Below are 18,709 nucleotides of genomic sequence, written 5' to 3'. Positions count from 1 at the left end.
TGCTTCCCACACGCTGTTTCGCACACTTAAAAGCTCTAACAGCCCGTATTGATTTTTCATTGTTTGCTTTTCTCTGTGTCTCACTCTCTCTGAGAAATACAGGCAGATACTTATCCATCATGCAATACCATCAGGGAGGCGTATGATTGGCTCCATTATCTGCTCCTGACGGAGGAGATGTGAGCAGAGGGGCTGTTTGCACAGTGGCTGTTTGCTTAGAAGATACAGACGCGCCTTCCCTTCATTGTGCCGCTTTATCGCGGTGCTTGCATACTTAAAAGCGCAACAGCCTTATTGATTTTTGATTGTTTACTTTACTCTCTCTCTCTCTCTCTCTCTCACATTCTCCGCTCCTGACGCGCACCTTGAAGAGGAAAATATGTTTGCATTCTTTTAATTGTGAGAAAGAACGGTCATCTCTGTCTTGTCATGGAGCACAGTTTAGACTTTTGACTAAAGGGTGTTATTTCATGTCTTGAGGGCTCTAATAATGTTAAAAAACGTATTTAGAAGGTCGTAAACAGGTTTTCAATGCTCTAACTGCGAAAATATTAGATTCATAAATAAAGAATCCTACTTCTTGGAAATCCATTTATCTGTCTGGAGCGGATCAACCGCTATAAACGAGGCTTTACTGTGTAACTGTGCAGAGAATATTTATAAACCGTGTGGGAGAGTTTTTAAGAGCTTAAAATATATAAAAATAACCATACAAACATATGGTCTCTACTTTGCGGATTTTCACCTATCACGGGGGTTCTGGAACGCAACCCCCACGATCGAGGAGGGAATACTGTACAAGAAATTTTACAAGGTGAAACAAAGAGCAAAAAAAAAAAAAAGCTGTTAGATAGTCTAGATGAGAAAAGTAGCATCAGATCTTGAAATTTGTCACTTTTGCTTTTCTATTTGAACCTCAAGAGCAGTAATCCTTTCCTTAGGCTCTTTCTCCATCTGCCCTGGTCCAGAGCAGTGGATTCCCAAGAATCCGAGAGGTTACTTTGTTTAACATTCCTTTTCCATCACAGCCCTTAAGGACCCTCCAGACCATGGCAGGGCACACTCACGTATACATTCGCACTCACACTCTCTCATGCCGGGTCAATTTGAACTTTTTCGAGATGTAGGAGGAGGACACTTCCTTCCCGACCTGGAGAAACTCCACACTGAGGGTTGGCCCCAGGTTCTAGAAGTGGAGAAACAATAAACAGTAATTCACCATATTGACACAGTAGGGCAAAATGTGAGATGGCACAGAGGGTGCACTTCACTGCTTATGAGATGATCTGCTTGTAAGCATCCCAAGGTTTACAACAAGAGTGTAAAACATATTAAGAAAGAAAGAAAGAAAGAAAGAAAGAAAGAAAGAAAGAAAGAAAGAAAGAAAGAAAGAAAGAAAGAAAGAAAGAAACCAACCACCCTATTTTCATTTTTACCAAAAACCAATAAATGTCAGCCCAGAGAAGAATGTGAGTTGCTGAGAAACAGAGATGACATCACAGTGGAAACTACTGTACAAAACCCCAGAGCCACAGAGAGCTGAGGTCTGACTGGAGCGAGCATGCTGTCCTGCCAGCTCGTAGCCGTACTCCTCCTCCTGCTCGCCGTCAAGTCCACCACCTGCGTGGGGCGAAGCTCTTCAGGTGAGCCACCTTTCATGTCTATCTATCTGTCTATCTCTCTGCCTGCCGCTGCTCTTCTCTGATAATTTGCCTCTTTTTCTCTGATCCTCCTCATAAGCCTAATGAGGTTGAAGGTACAAACTGGACTTTGGGGTTTTGTGTGGTTCCAATTCCAAGTGTTTAATAGGATTAAGGAGAAAAGCTGGGATTTATTTCAGCAGTGGACTTATAATAACAATAACTGTGTGAGTGCTGCACGGGCCACTTGGTAAAGTCAAGTTGTACCCGGAGCCTCTTACTGTAATGTAATGTAAGGCAGTGCCAACATAGCCTAGTCTGGGGGCACACAAGAAGTCCAACCACATTCTGTTATCCTACATCCAAATCCTATTATGTGATATAATCTACTGTTAAATTCTGCTCCGTACTTGTAAAATTTTTATATTTGTACTGTATTAAGGATTATGTCTGTTCTGTGTATTGTACTGCACTGTATTGTATTAACCCCCTTCTTTTTGACACCCACTGCACGGCCAACCTACCTGGAAAGGGGTCTCTTTTTGAACTGCCTTTCCCAAAGTTTCATCCATTTTTTCCCCAAAAGGGTTTTTTGGGAGTTTTTTTTTGTCTTCTTAGAGAGTCAAGGCCGGGGGGCTGTCAAGAGACAGGGCCTGTTAAAGCCCATTGCGGCACTTCTTGTGTGATTTTGGGCTATACAGAAATGAATTGTATTGTATTGTATTTTTTATTTTTATTTCTTTACTGTCATCTTTTCCTTTGACCCCTACGGGTGATGTAACCCAGCGTTCTCCTCTTTACTTGTTGTCTCTCAGGCCAGTGCTGGGTGCTGTTGTTAGCCATGTGCTCTTTCTTTAAGGAAGCGTCTCTGGTGAGGGGTACTCTACAGTCAGCTGTGTGGAGGCTGGTGAGGCTGTTAGGGCAACGTTCTCTTTGTCAGGTCCCAAGATTGAAGCCTTTGTGATGTTTACTGCAATCTCGACACTGGCAGTTTTTTTCTTTGTGGTGAGAGTTTCAGTCTAATAAAGCGAATTGCAGCGGCTTTCTGACTAAGAAACTTCTCCAAAAAGTAAGTAATGTGGTGTCGGTAAGTGTGAGCTAGCAAGAAAAGGCCTGTTGAAAAAATGTCCATTTCAATTAATCAATAAATAGTATCTGTCCATCCATCCATTTTCTGCACCCGTTCTTTTGAAATTTTTTTTTTGACATACGAGGAGTGATCGATAATTTAAGTACCTAAGTATGAAAGAAAGTAGCAAGCAATGTTGAAGCAAGTCTGGGAATGGTGTGACATATCTCGAGGTTACTCATGCACAGTGCGAGTCTGACATTTCAAGATACAGGAGATCAGGAGGGTCCTTGTGAGAACCATGTAAGAAAATGCTAGTTTTGGAGCAACGGTTAGTGATAAAATATCTCACAAAAGAAGGGAAAAAGCCAACGGAGATCCATGAATGCAGAACTGCAGTCTGCCATCATGCTAAAAAGTACAATTTTGGAGCAAGCAGTTTAAGTAGGGTAGAGAGTCCATTGAAGATGACCCTCACACTGGATGGCCTGTGGAACCATCTTCCACAGAAATGTGCCAGAAAGTCGAGGATTTAATTTTTGTCAGACAGAGGAATTCAGGTTTCCCGAATAGCTGAGGAAATTGGCATCTCGACAGGTACAGTTTGGAAAATAATTCATGGAAAGTTGGGCACATCAAAGGTCAGAGCAAGATGTGCTCCAAGAATGCTGATCTCATGTCAGAAGGCCACGAGTCAGTGCGGTCAGGAAAACTTGGAGATGCTCAGTGAAAACCAAGTGAATTTTTTTTACATTGAGATGAGACTTGGGTCTATCACAGAGATTCTGGGTCCAAAATGGAGTCAATGCATTGGAAGCACAAGTCACCACACCAAAAAAGTTCAAGACAGGAAAATCTGCAGACAAAGTCATGGAAACTGTCTCCTGGGATATTGAAGGACTTTTGCTTCAGGAGTTCATGCCACAGAAGACAACTATAAGTGGGGAGAGTTACACCAACACAATGATCTCTTTGAGGGAGTCAATCAAGGAGAGAAAACTAGGAAGACTCCCAGCAGGCCTGCTGCTTCTTCACGGCAATGTGTCGGTTCACGTGTTACGTCAATCACAGGCTGCCATCTGAGAAGGTGGCTTCCAGCAGCTGAACCATCCATCCTACAGTCCTGAGCTGGCACCCTCAGATTGTTTCCTCTTCTGAGTTTTAAAGAAATCTCACAGTGGACAGCAGTTTTCAAGTGAGGAAGACATCACAGCTGCTTTGAAGGTCAAACAGAAGTGTCGACCACCGGAGTTCGTACAGCTGACCTAACCCGATACAGACAGGCAGACACAAGTTTTCCACACAGCACAGTCAGAGAGTGTTTCTTTCTCCCCACGGCACAGTGCTCAGTTAGCACCTTACAATAATACACACTCCTTTCGACACTTTCTTCTCTCCATCTCTCGGTCTGGTCTGCCACCTCTACTCCTCTCCCAGCAAGCTTCGTCTTCCTCCTCCCAACTCTGGCTCCCTTTATAGGGCACCATACTACAGGTGCTCCCAGATCCTCTTCCGGCAGTTCTTCCGGGTGTGGCTCAGAAACTGTCCAGGTGACCCCTGGTGGTGGGCACAGGCCCCAGCAGGGTTGAGTTTCTAAGCTCCAAATCAATGAACCGGGGGGTTTCTCTCTTTGTGTTCCGGGGGAGGTATTGCCCCGAATATGCCCTCTACCTCAGTCCTTCAATCACAGGGGCGTCCCGGCCAGCTACCACAGAAGGGGTTAAAGTCATTGCAGGTAAAGTGGATGAGCTATTAGGGGACTAGACTGAAAAATAAAAACAAACATTTTTTGTAAACTGTTTTCGTTCCTACTGAGGCAGATAAATGATTGAAGACCCCTCATACTTTACTAATCCCAGAGGCAAAACTGTATTTTTACAAGACCTTTGGAGGCCAAAGCACAGTATCAGCCATTGTAGCTGAGACATGTTCAGGTTAAGGGCCCTGCTCAAAGACCAACAGAGTAGTATCCCTTCTTCCAGTAACAGGGTATGACCCGGCAGCCTTCCAAATGGCACCACAGATCCACAACCTCAGAGCCAGGGCACTGGCTACACATCTGTGTTCATAGAGTTTACCAACCATTGAAGCCTTTCATTCTGATTTTTGTGCGTCCCCCGTTGCTCTGAGGTGCGTTAAATTTGAGTTTGACAAGATGTTCTAAATTAAAGGTGTCTGCAAAGACTTGTGGTTTGTTGTTTCAACTGGATGGCTTAGTCAGAAACTGATCCTTACCAATAAGAGATCTCATTTAATGTGATGGCTTGTTAGGATTTTCATTCTGCCATGTCAGGTCAACTCTAATCATCCAAATGAAGCAGAGGAGTAATTCTATGTGCTGCACTTTCTTCCCTCCAGTTTCCTTTCAAATATTTAATTAAGTCAAATGATAAAAACGCAAAAGTATAAATAAAAACGAGCGAAACGGACAACTGCTGGTTCCTTCATCATTTGCATCTTATTGCTAATAAGGAGGCATTAAAAACCGCAAATTCATCTGTTTAGGACTAAAATAAGCAATTTAGGGTGGGAAATCCTAACAGGTGAGACAAGTGAATTGAAGCTTTAAAATGTCGTTTGAGTGATAAGTGCTTCAATGGCGAGAATGGACTCCTCATTAAGAAACTGGCTTTGGAACAAAAACCTGAAGCCATTAGAGCCCACCAGGACTGCCTTTGTTCTAAAGGAAAACGTGTTGAAGGGTCTGGGACTTCAGGTATGATGTGCTTGTTTATCCAGCTTGCTACTAAGCCAACACTTTGAATGGTCAACGTTTTACAAGTTTTTAGTTGTCACTGTAATGTTTTTCTTGTGGTGGGCTGGCACCCTGCCCGGGGTTTGTTTCCTGCCTTGTTAGCTGTGTTGGCTGGGATTGGCTCCAACAGACCCCCGTGATCCTGTAGTTAGGATATAGCAAGTTGGATAATGGGTGGATGAATGGATGGATGGATGTAATGTTTTCCATAGGACTCAAAGGGCCTTGTTCATGTGGACAGGCCAAGTTAAAGCTTCTTCTTCCATTTTTATTGTGACAAAGTGTTGAAATAAATTGAAGCCACAGGTCAGTGGATGGGCAATGCAAACAGCAGGTGCAGAAATACGTCCACTCCCACCCAGGGCTGGCGCCACCATTAAGGCGAATAAGGCATTCACCTAGGGTGCAGATCACAAGGGGAGGGAAAAACTCAGCCACATGGGTTAGCCATTGAACACTCGGTTGGCCTTGAGTCCCAATTTTCGCTAGACAGCCGTCGTTTGTGCTCTGAAGTGGTCTGTATTTTGTGGACCACCAGTCGCCCTGACTCTGACACAGACAGACGCGGGATACGAGTTCAGCATACATGTTTGTTATTCTCTGCTTTTTTCCGTGGGAAACACTTTCTCCCGTTTCCCACATGCACAGCACAGTCACAAACATAAAACACACTTTACTTCTTCTTCTTCCTCCTTTCTCTTTGTCTTTGCCTCCACTCTTCCTCCGGCCAGCTTTGTCCACCTCCACCTGACTCTGGCTCTCGGAATAGGGCTCAGCAGCAGCTACAGCACCCCCTGGTGGCGCCCAACAGGGCTGCACCAAACTCCAGCTCTCATGGAGCCCTGCAGGAGTTCGAGGCACTGCTGCAACTCAGGGGGGCTGCCACCTAGTGCTCCTGGGGAGGTAATGCTCTGGATACGCTCCCTCCCACAGTCTTTCTAGTTTGGAGTTGTCCCGGTCGGGCAAGGGTACCCAGTTGTTTGCCACAATTTGTATTTATTTATAAACTGATAATTACAAAATAAGAAAAAATAAAATCAAATGAGACAGAGTTAGAAAGATATACACACCGGCTTAATACTTCAGATGTCGCGGCTAACTCTCGCATTTTAAGGGCTTTGTGTCTCCGTATCCAAACTTACTTGCGCTCAACAATGATTCAAAACCGACTTGTAGACCTGACAAGAGTTTCCATTGAATAGGACTTAGCTTTCACACTGGATTGAAGCAGAAGGCAAGAAAAATTACATTTTGGTTATGTAATCTACAGTATGTGTAATTTTCTTGTGCAATGAATGTGTCAATTTAAATTGTTGTTTCCTTTTTCCATAATTTCAATTTAAAACAAAAAGTAACTTATAGTAATACAAGGGGTGCACTAATAAGCTTGGCCTAGGGTGCAAAATAACAGCACCAGCATGGCTCTGACCCCAAGGTCTTCTCTTCACCTCGGCTGCTTACTGTATACTCGCGAATAAGTTGGGACTTCATTTTACCGTATAATTTCTGGTATCTTATAATGTTGGTCTTATAAGTCGAATGCGGAAAACTCACACTATTGGTCCAAGAGATTACGATATGCTAACGTTAGCCCACCTGAGAGAGTAACCACGGAGCACACGGCCTTTTTTTCTATGTATTGTGCCTACGTGACCACACAGTAATAACTGAACTATTCCAATGCAACATTTGCACTGTTTTGTGTTTCTCGTATCTCACACCCTTATACACCTTTATCGTAAGAGCATCCCTTATCTACTATGGAGCGTTCGATTAGAAGAAAATATGAAGCTGGTTTTAAATTAAAAGTCACTGAAGTGGCAAAAGAAATTGGAGAAATTTGACGCATCAAGGAGGCAAGAAGATGTAAAAAAGAAAAAAATTAAGTGTCGCATTTTTGAACGGGCATATAAGTCGGGGTCTGATTTTATGATCGATTTTTCTTGTTTCAAGACCCGACTTATACACGAGTATATATGGTAGTTTAGATTAGTTTATTTATTAAACACCACCAACATTGACCAACGTGCCGTACATCACAATAAATAAGGCATATTGGAACAACTTTCTAAACCAGGATAAAGTTAAACAAAATACCTTAAACATAAAATGCAGTAAAAATATTAAACAGACCGATCTCAATTAAAAGCCAAAGAGAAAAGATGTGTTTTGATCCGGGATTTAAAGCTGCAGCAGGCCGGACCATAAGCAGGTAGGAGCGGCTGTTGCAAAAGCACACTCACCTCGAAGTGTTAGTCGAGCCCCCAACACTACTAAGAACGAGCTACGTTGGTGAGATGGAATGTAAAGGTGTAAAAGTTCGGAGAGACAGGAAGGTGCCAACCCATTCAGGCACATAAAAACAAACAACGGCACCTTTAAAATCAACCCCATAATGGACCATAAGCCAGTGAGGGGAGACTAACACAGGAGAAACTGACGTGTGCCTGTCAAATGTCCAGACCAGTTGCGGCTAGGGTGGTGTACAGTGATCCGGATTCACGGATTCCATCAGTACCTCATCAAAAAACAGTCTCTTAGTTGTACTCCAGTTTCATCATGTGGCCAGGTTTATCACAAATGAATCAAGTTGTCACTCGAATGAGAGCCTTGTCTCCGCACTTCTCTTCATACGATTTGTTGGCCCTCCACTCACACGCTTCAGTCCTGCGAGATACGTTAATTCATGATGGTTATGAGGACGACGGTCAGCCATTGGCACTTGAAACAAAGCAATACTAATAACTCTTTACAATTATAGTGCACTTTTCTCACTACTCAAAGCGCTTTGCAAACTCCATGCAGGGGGAACCCGGGACGCAAACCCATGACCTCCTTACTGCGAAACGCAACCGTAGAATTAGGAAGAGTGCGTTTGACGGAAACATATAAAAGGTTTGGCATTTTCGTTAAAACTCGATCAAGTTAAGCATTGATACAAAAGTTTGTAATTTTCGTTAAAACCTGATCAAATTAAGCACTGATTGCTTTGCCGGACAATAGAACAACTTCTTTGTGAAATGTGAAGCTCGTTATTAACTTGTCGTTGATATTTTTCAATTTCGGAAATTCTGTGTTTGTAATTTTAAGCCGTCAAGCTCAATATTATGCAGTACGGTACATCTGACGATCTGTCAATTTCAAATTTTAAACGTTATGTTTCACCAAATCAACAAGACATGTAACGCTAGGACGTTCGGCCTTTATATACCGTCAAACGTGTCCCAAATGCTATGTACGCATACCGCTAATGCACTGGCTGTAGCTGAGATTGCTGGGTAACCCCTGTATGTAATGACAGAGTGGCAAACCACAAGGTAGAAAGGGAAGCCATAATGTACGTTAGATACGCACGTGTAAAGTCACAATGGAAATATGCCCGGAGCCCAGGGGAGCTTTATGGCCTGAAGTTAGGGAAGAGGCTGACATAAAATTTAAGGAGAGCATCTTTACAAAGACAAAGAGATTTTTAAAATTTAGAGAGTTAGGTGAGGAGGACTTTCATGTCCAGAGTGACATTTGAGGAAGTCACAAATATTTAAAATTATTCAGCGAGCCCAATGAAATAAGCTAAGACACAAAATGTAATCAAAGGATCCTTCCCATTGCACTGTAATACCAAGGTAACCTACGGTTCGAAATGTTTCTAGCACTGGGCATTAAAGAGTTCACATCTGAGTCAGAGAACGGCATGGGGAAAACAGAATTGGGGTCCAGTTTATCATTATAGTGGATAGGTGGTCCTCAATGACTCTACACTCGTTTTCACACCCATTGTCCATTTGCTTTGCCCTGAATCAGGGGATGATTTTTTAGTTTGTTTTAATTTTCAGTTATTTCCGTTGTATTTCAAACTTTCAAGCCATCCGGAAGTAACAATACACTCCCAGCAGGTGTGTTGTGGGGACTTCTTTCATTTTTTCTAGGAATAAATATCATGGAGGGTCGACAACCGTTGTATTTGTGAACTGCGACATTTTCCATAATTATCTTTCTTATTTACCAAACACAACTCCATGAATGAGTGCTCTGGCCAGGAGGGCACACACCAATGTTCCTCTGGTTCATGACAGTATTCATGTCAGGTGTTCAGTTTCATTTCGTTGTACAATGTTACATATTTACCCTCCAGTAGCCACCATTAGTTTATCTCAAATCACGTGTCTTCTGTCTCAGCTCTTATTAATATGCGTTAATAATGTTCATTTTAGAATGTTTAACATTTACTACATACAATACGTCACAGTCAGTGTGCTTCCTTATCCGTATAACGTCTGAAAATGATCACATTGTGAGGACACCCCATCGGGGCACATCACTTTCTTTGTGTAAGATTAGGGGGTTGATCGTCGGTCTCACAGACCACTGCTATTCATTTCTCGTCACTTCCATTTGTATTGTCATTGACCCAATCACATCAAGCTCTGAGCCTGAATCAGGTGTTAGGCTCACTCTGATCGACGGGTGTAATCACCCAAAGTATACTCACAACATCTGAGGGAATAGTTGGGGAGCCAGCCAGGCAACCATGCTTAGTTTGTGAGATCAAATAAACAAGTGCGTGATGGCACCAGATAAACATGAACAAAAACACAAAATGCCATCTCTGGCTACTTCTAATGCCCCTTTATAATTTAGACCCGATCAGAAATTGGGAGCTTCGTCCTCAAAGAAAGGACACCTCCTGCCAGGGCTGATCATCTTTTAAAAGACTGGGACCGGAAGGGGCGGGGCCTACTCTGCATATGTCATGTGCGCTCACTGGGTGTCTTCTCAGAACTGTGGGAGGAAGAACCTGAACAGTTAGTAAAAGAACCCCCTCATGTCCTGCTTGGTCTGAGCCCTGAAGGTGATCCACAAACACCCGAGTGGGATGCTGGTAATTGTGTGAGCTGTTTTGTGCAAAATAATGCTGAGTGGCATAAGGACAAGTCTCTGAGTGTCCTTGAGTGGCCCAGCCAAAGCCCATAGAACATCTGTGGAGAGACCTGCAGATGGCCGTTTACAGATGCCTATCACCCAAGTTAATGGAGCTTGAGAGGATCTGCTAGGAAGAATGGGATAAGCTGCTTAAATTCAGGTGTGCAAAACTTCTAGAGGCTAACCAAGAAGACATGAGGATGGAACTTCTACCAAAGGAGTTTCTAGATAGTACTGAAGTAAGAGTATGAATGCTTCTATGAATGAGAGATTTCAGTGTTTGATTTTTAATTAATATGCAGGCCTTTCTGAAAATATGCTTTTCCATTATTGTGATTATGGGTTACTGAGTGCAAATTGCTGGACAAAAATGACAAATGTATCCATTTAAAATGAAATCTACAACACAATAAAATGTGCAGAAAGTGAAGGGGTCTAAATACTTTCTGAATCCACTGTACAAGCTTTTGTGAACTAGAGAAAATGTTGTGGAAATTCAGGGAACGCGATCCTCCTAGTAACCCTTTCCTCTAAGGGGTTTATAGCTTTATATATACAGGATATTTTATCCATGTTAATATTCATTGTCCATATTACAGAGTTTTGCTAATGTTTGGCTCAATACACACATTTATATATTTGAATCACCTTGTTAGCTCAGACATGCTCATATTTGTATATTTTTTAATGCAAACCTTATAATAATCACACACACACACTCATATATATATATATATATATATATATATATATATATATATATATACATATATATATATATATATATATATAGTGGTACCTTGGTATACGTCCTTAATCCGTTCCAGATCCTTGGACTTATACCAAACAGGACTTATACCAAACAAATTTTTCCCATAAGAAATAATGGGGAAATGATTAATTCGTTCCCATGAAAAAAAAATCCTATTGTTATTGGCATATTATACATTGATGGGGTTGTATAAAATAATGTAAACACTGCTTAATACTAAAATATTAATAATTATATTATTTTATATTATATATATATATTTTATATTAATTATATTAATAATAATAATATTAATAAATACAAAAGCAATTAGATGAAATAAATGAAAATGATTTGTCCGATAACAATGAGTTTAATTTTACTGCACAACAAAGGAGAGCGTTACAGCCCTTAAAGGAGCCACTTCAGGCGATTGTGTAGCACTGCCGTTGTTCTTCTTCTGACAGTCTTCAATCCAAATCCCTAAAGCAGATTCCATCCAGACAACTGCCTTATTACATCCACTTACAACTCGTTTTGCACCCTGGTTAAAAGGACACTGCGGCCGTAGATCTTATATTCCTTTCCTACTTTTTAAATAAAAAGAATCATAGCCTTCAACAAATCCAAAACGTTTACCTTTTCGGCAATCATTAACATCTTCCGTTTGCACTTGGGCACGGCCCCTGATGCAGTAGCAGGAGCAGATCGTTTTGGAGCCATAATGAAGGGCTTGACTATGCACAAAGATAAACACAAAAGAGCACAAAAGTTAACTCTTTACACAGCGAAACACGTTGATGCTGAATGAGCGAGACGAGACTTCCTGGTTAACACTGCATTTAGCAAGAAGGAACTTAACTGCGTGCTCTGATTGGTTAGCTTCTCAGTCAGGAGAACTTAACTGCGTGCTCTGATTGGTTAGCTTCTCAGTCATCCTCCAATAGCTTCCCTTGTATTAAATCAACTGGGCAAACCAACTGAGGAAGCATGTACAGGAAGTAAAAAGACACATTGTACGCAGAACCCGCGAAGCAGCAAAAAATCTGTGTTATATATTTAGTTATGCTTTCATATAAAATCCACGATAGAGTGAAGCTGCGAAAGTCGAAGCGCGATATAGCGAGGGATTACTGTACAGGTTAAAACTTGGCCCTTTTTTTGAAGGCGCATGCCCGTATACCACACGTGTTGTTCTAGCACACGAGTCGTATTCCAAACAAAGGTCGTATACCAAGCAAAATATTTCGCCTCTAAACAGGACGTATACCAAGTTGGACTAATTCCAAAGCAGACGTATACCGAGGTACCACTGTATATATATATATATATATATATATATATATATATATATATATATATATATATATATATATATATATATACAGATATGTATTCATGACATTCGTAGTCTGAATCACAGTCTGACTGTATGGGTGGTCACCTACCAGGTAACGCTTGTGGTTGGTCAGCAAGTCGCCTAACATTTGCCATGGGGCCCTCTTTCAGTTGTGAGAAGCAGATCATAGGCTGGTTGAAATAGTTTTACTGTCAAATAATGCAAAGAGTACGCAACACGTGTTTTGCCCTAATTCTGGGCTCATCAGACTACGAATGCTTTGAATGGAATTACCCCGATCTACATACTGTCAAATAAACAAACCGCACACCGTGGCGCAACACAAGAGGCTTCACCTCTAGCACTGACGTCCGAGGTTCAATTCCCGAGAGGGGTGCAGTGAGTGTGTATGCCTGATGAGCCCAGATATAGGGCGAAACACGTGCCGCGTACTGTTTGCATTATTTGACGGTAAAACTATATATATATAATGTGAAAGATAGCCTGGACACAGACAAACATTCAGGCTCACAATGTCCAAAATACATGCACCATTTATTGTGACACTACAACACACAATAGCGCGTACAAACCACAATGTACTCAGTCCTTATTCCTTCAGCCACCTCCACTCCTCTCTCGTAAGCTCCGTCCTCTTCCATCCGACTCCGGCCTCTCGAATGGAGTGAGGCGGTCTCTTTTATCCTGCCCCGGGTGTGCTAGAGGTGCTCAGTGATGGTTTTCTGGCAGCACTTCATAGTATGGCCGAAGTGCTGCCCTTGCACCCGGAAGCACTCTGGGTATACACAGTTCCTGGTTCGGCAGCACTTCTTGGTGTGGTGGAAGTGCTGTCCTCCAGGGCTCCAGGACCATTCGGGCGCCCCCTGGTGGTGGCCACGTGTCCCCACAGGGTTGAGCTGCCCAGCTCCGGATCCGTGGCCCCTGGTGAAATCCAGGGGGGCCTGCCCTCTTGCGCCCAGGGAAAATATTGCCCCTCTCCCAGTCCTTCCCTGCTCCAGGCATCCAGGTGGGGCAAGGTCACTGGTCGTCTGCCACAATATATACTGCACACATATATACATATATGTATATAAAAACACACTTACTGTATACTATATGGAGAAGAGCCAAGCAAAATGACACATTTTATTGGCTAACTTAAAAGATTACAATATGCAAGGTTTCGAGGCAACTCAGGCCTCTTCTTCAGGCAAGATGTAATCATCTTGCCTGAAGACTTTAGGCTGTCATTGCCAGCAAAGGGTTTTCAACCAAGTATTAGAAATAAACATTTCATTTCCAGTTATTTAATTTGTCCAATTACTTTTGAGCCCCTGAAATGAAGGGACTGTGTTAAAAAAATACTTTAGTTGCCTCATTTTTATGCAATCTTTTTGTTCACCCCACTGAATTAAAGCTGAAAGTCTGCACTTCAACTGCATCTGAGTTGTTTCTTTTAAAATTCATTGTGGTAATGTACAGAACCAAAATTAAAAAAAAGCTGTCTCTGTCCAAATATTTATGGACCTAACTGTATTGTGCACCACCAGGGTGCACACAACCACCCTAACCTGACACAGACAGGCAGAGAAACGAGTTGCCACACAACACACATTTTCTTTTTCACAATCCACAACTCAAAGCAAAGCACCAACACGAATGCACAGTCCTCTCCTTCCTTCTTCTCTCCTTTCTCTATCGTCTCCACTCCTCTCCCAACAAGTTTCGTCCACCTCCTCCAGACTCTGGCTCTCCAGATGGAGTGAGGTGGCCCCCTTTTGTAGGGCACCCGGAAGTGCTCCAGGTGTTCCTAGACCAGGTGTGGCAGAAGTGCCGCAGCCCAGGGCTCAGGAACTGTCCAGGTGGCCACAGGCCCCAGCTGTGAGCCAGCGGGGTTGCCCTCTAGTGTTCCAGGGGAGGTATTGTCCTGAACATTATTTATACGTGTATCCCAGCCAGATTTCTTTCTGGTCTTTGTACTTAACACCACTGCTTGTTCCATGAAGTGTGGTTTAATAAATGAACAAATAATAAAATAGTAGCCTGTTAGTTGCACTGCAGCCCCACTCCACACAAGCCCCTGTATTCCTTCTGCATGGAGGTCTTCATGTTGTCATCTGTAGATATGTGGAGTTTATTATAATTGCTGCTCTCTCAACAAACACACAAACAAATGGATGTCCACTGACGTGTATCTTCTTTAGTGATTTAGGATGGCCCATGATACTGTTTTGTTTACCTTCTTCTGTACGACTCAAGGACTGCATTTCTTTTTTTTTTTTTTTTCCAGTATCCTCTCAGAAAGGTGATGGCAGCAATACTCTCTCCCATTGCCTAACGGGCAAATTTTCAAACAGCCAGAAGACTGAATGCCTGCCCTGCAAGGAGTGCAAATCAGGTAGGACCAACCATTACTTTGAGGAGAGGCTCTGTTGGGGACTTGCACTTTACACAAGTACGTGTTAAGAATGAGAAGTGTATTTTTACAGATAGGGAGTATCCCACACGCCATCATGGACTCCCTCATGCACAGGCCTACCTCTTCTACTTGGCCTGTTTAGAGCTGACATTCAATTGAGTACATGTATCTTTGAGATCTACCAGTTTTATGAACCTAATCCTACCTTGATTTTCTTAGCACCGTCATACAATTACAGGGTAATGAGGAACGGGAGCCCACCAACTGCCAGGCCAGCCCGGGACAGAGAAAATCTGCATGAACACAGAAAGAACATTCAGACTTCAAAGACAATCAAACTCTGAAGTTGTGAAGCCCGTGACATCTATCTACTGTATCTTGTGGGCTGTGGAGGGGTACTGTAGAGTGGGTCGCTGAACTAAAATAAAAAGATTTATTCACAAAACATATGAATAACAGTAGCAGGAAAAAGAAAGATGCGCAGTTAAAACAATAAGACCTAAGCATTGACAGCACGCTCACCTACACACCTCTTACCTCATCCTGACTGCTGTTCTTCCTGCCAGCCGAGCCCTCGCCGACTGCTCTGATCCCAACTACAAATTCTTCTGAACTGGGAGGAGAAAGTCCTTTAAAGTCCCATCCCTGAAACACTTCTGGGTCATCCTAAAATCTGATAACACAAATGGGACCATGTTCCCAAATTTCCCCTAAGCCCTAAGCAGCTCCAGTAACATCACTGGCCCTCTTGGGGAACAAGTAATGTCTTCTGGTGTATCCTCAACTGTCCCTCCACTAATGGGAATACCCCTGACTGAGCGGATTATCGCTGGCATCCCTTCCAAGATGCTGCTACTTGAGACCCTTCCTTGACGGCCTGATCTACAATTAGGGAATAAAGTCTTTTGCCCCCAGAATACACACCTCTATGTAATTATTCATTCTATCTTGTATAACTAATTTTTAATAGCTGAAATTTAAGAAAGATGCCCACCCACCCAGAGGGTCTAATATTTTGAATGGGAGTAATGAATTTTCATTTGTCATACTGAGTCAATTAATCAATCTTTATGTTAGATAGATAGATAGATAGATAGATAGATATTGAAATTTGGCTCTTAATGGAAGCTCTTTAAATAAATGAATAAATACATAAATAGGTAGATAAGTAAGTAAATAAATAAATATACATACACACTCTTTGGTCTGAATGACTATAAAGCATCCATCCATCCATTATCCAACCTGCTAAATCCTAACTACAGGGTCACGGGGGTCTGCTGGAGCCAATCCCAGCCAACACAGGGCACAAGGCAGGAAACAAACCTTGGACAGGGTGCCAGCCCACTGCAGGACTCTAAAGCAAGAAAATTTAAAAGAAAGAAAAGCTCTGACTTGGCTCTGTTATACTGTACTAGCTATGTTGCCTGCAGGAGACAGGCAATAGAATACATTTTAAAATATTTGATTTTTGAGATCTCTTGCCTAACGTGTACCCTCTGTGTCCTCCTACACCTTTCTTTAATATCCTCACGTGTTTTGACTTCTCTTAGCCAGCAGTCCCATCTCAATTGCATGCCCATAAAGCTTGCTTCTCAGGCTCTGTCATTTTGAGGCACGTTGCTCACTTCCTCTCTCCTGGGCCCTCATTACTTTAAACTTTATTCGTAGTCTTGCAAATATTTCCCATCTTTGAAGGCGGCTCTCAGCGTTCCTCCTCTTGCCCAGCGATTACCGTCTCGATCGCATTTGACTGAGCAATCAAAACAAAACAAACCAAATCAGAGCAAAGCCAAACTGGCCAATCAGATTGCTTGAAGGGACTAGACGCACACGCACACACACACGCTCACATAGACTGTTGAGTTTTATTTGCATAGTCCCATTCGTAAAACACACCATCTTGTGGCACTTTACAATCATGGATGCTTTTTACAATAAGCAGTAAATTCAAAGGCCCTCCAATCGCCTCTAAAGACTAAAGTACTCATAACTCAATTTTTTCCTTTCCACACCTTGAACTCCTATAATTCACGACACATGTCTTGTTGCTCCAGGTCAGGTATTTGCCAAGGACATTAAAACACATGTGAGGAACACAAACCACTTTGCTCACAAAACCTTCCCCGTCTCTCAACAGAAAATAACGTCCTGTATAAGACAAATTGCACATCCACCTCGAACGCTGAGTGCCAGTGCAAAGACGGGTTTGAGTTTGAAAGTCAAGAACAGGATCTGTGTCTGCTGAGGCCACAGTGTCAAGAGGGAGAGCAGCTGAGCATTGAAGGTAAGGATCTGGCAAAGGGGAGGGGCCTAATAAGGTGGGTTCTAGCCACACAAGAACACATCCCTCAAGGGGTGTGGCCTATGAGAGAGGGTGTGAACACAGTAAGGGGTAGTGGCCCAATACCATGCAAGGTCAAGGGCCAGGATAAGAAGGTGTAAATTACAAAGGTCTGGAGTTAAAGGATGGACAAAGGAGAAGGTCTGGGGCCAAATAAAGAAAGCAGGAACACCAATATTCATTAGAAAGAGATGTCTTTTATGTCACACCTGAAAAAGATGGTGAAAGTCACAGCAAAGAACATTACTAGCCTGTTCTGACGTCTCAAGTATGTTCTTTGTTTTATTTAACCATTTTATTGCTTTTAAGTATTGTTTTGTATTCTATGTTATTACTTCTGCTTCTAGTTTTGCTCCATCTGTCTTTTATTTGTTCAATACATCATTTATTGATCATTGTTGGAATTCTATATTGTGTTAAGACTATCATTGCCCTGTCTCCTGTATGTGTTGCCTAAGGAGGCGGGGCCACCTAATTGTGCACTGGTGTACTGGATCCAGGGGTACTTTATCCAGAGCTGAAGTTCCATCATTGCGTCATTGTCTTTGACTCCTGTTTCCATTCAGCTTCTTTTTATATTTAAAATTACCGGCTTTGACCTTGCCTCAATTTGGAGGAATACTCCACCCAAAAATGAAATATATTTTTAAATATGTTACTTATCCCATACAGGTTAAAGTGATGGCTAAGACAAAATGATGAATCTCATGTTTTCATGCAGAATTGTAACCAGTAGGGTGTGCCCCCGAACCCCAAACCCCAGATACCAACATGGTCCTGGGTTCAAATAAAGGTTTTTGATTATTAATGGCTAGGGGGCTTTGCCCCCTGCTCGCTTTGCTCGCCTACCCCCATGCTTGCACTATGCGCTAGCCTCTTTGCGGTTCTGTCGCTCGCGTATGGTTACAGGTCCGAGGAGAGGCGGGTGCAGCTGGTACATCGCTCTGGGGCCTAGGAAGCTCAAGGGGGCCCATGAAGCCCAACACGTCCCATAATTTTTATTATAATTTGAACATTTATTTATTTAATTCATTTAATTTTTATTGTGTTTTTTAAAATTTTGTGTAGTTTCAAAATTAGAAAGGCACATGGGTCACAGGGTACTTAGCAGCAGTCAACAGTTTATGACGTAAGAGGCATTCGTGAAGGCTGCCCTGTGAGAGAAGTCACGTGGTCTAAAAGAGTACTCCCCGCATGATGGGAAGTGATGAGGAGGAAGGGGATCCAGGCGCAGTGAGAAAAAATTCATTAGCCGGCAAACATGTACGTCATGTAGTTGCCGCGTTCTGAGACACCGCAAATTCAGGAAAGCGGAGTAAGTGAACCGTTGTGAGCAGTCGAGAAACTAAACAAGTGCTGAAGGAGCATAATGGAAAGAGACATCACGAAACCCGAAACATGTCATTAACTCGAGAAGGAGATGTCCTTACAAACTAAGACAAAGAATGGAGCGAGAACTTTCGCGTACAAGA

At 42.5% G+C, this 18,709-nt stretch overlaps 1 protein-coding gene across 1 annotated transcript in view; it reads left to right on the top strand.

Moving 5' to 3' along the window:
* The first annotated feature begins 1,523 nt into the window (after positions 1-1,523).
* The window catches only part of LOC120530503 (tumor necrosis factor receptor superfamily member 9-like), a 38,245-nt gene continuing 21,059 nt past the window's right edge, over positions 1,524-18,709 (top strand). Inside the window, exons 1-3 of the mRNA XM_039754935.1 lie at positions 1,524-1,643; positions 14,765-14,872; positions 17,034-17,180. Of these exons, the coding sequence (XP_039610869.1) occupies positions 1,562-1,643; positions 14,765-14,872; positions 17,034-17,180 (337 nt within the window). The 5' untranslated portion in view covers positions 1,524-1,561. The remainder of the gene's footprint in view (positions 1,644-14,764; positions 14,873-17,033; positions 17,181-18,709) is intronic.

The sequence above is a fragment of the Polypterus senegalus genome, chromosome 6, assembly GCF_016835505.1.
Source record: "Polypterus senegalus isolate Bchr_013 chromosome 6, ASM1683550v1, whole genome shotgun sequence".
Classification (NCBI taxonomy): Eukaryota; Metazoa; Chordata; class Cladistia; order Polypteriformes; family Polypteridae; genus Polypterus; species Polypterus senegalus.
Note: the sequence above shows the minus strand (reverse complement) of the source record. Positions and strands in the feature narration are given on the sequence as shown.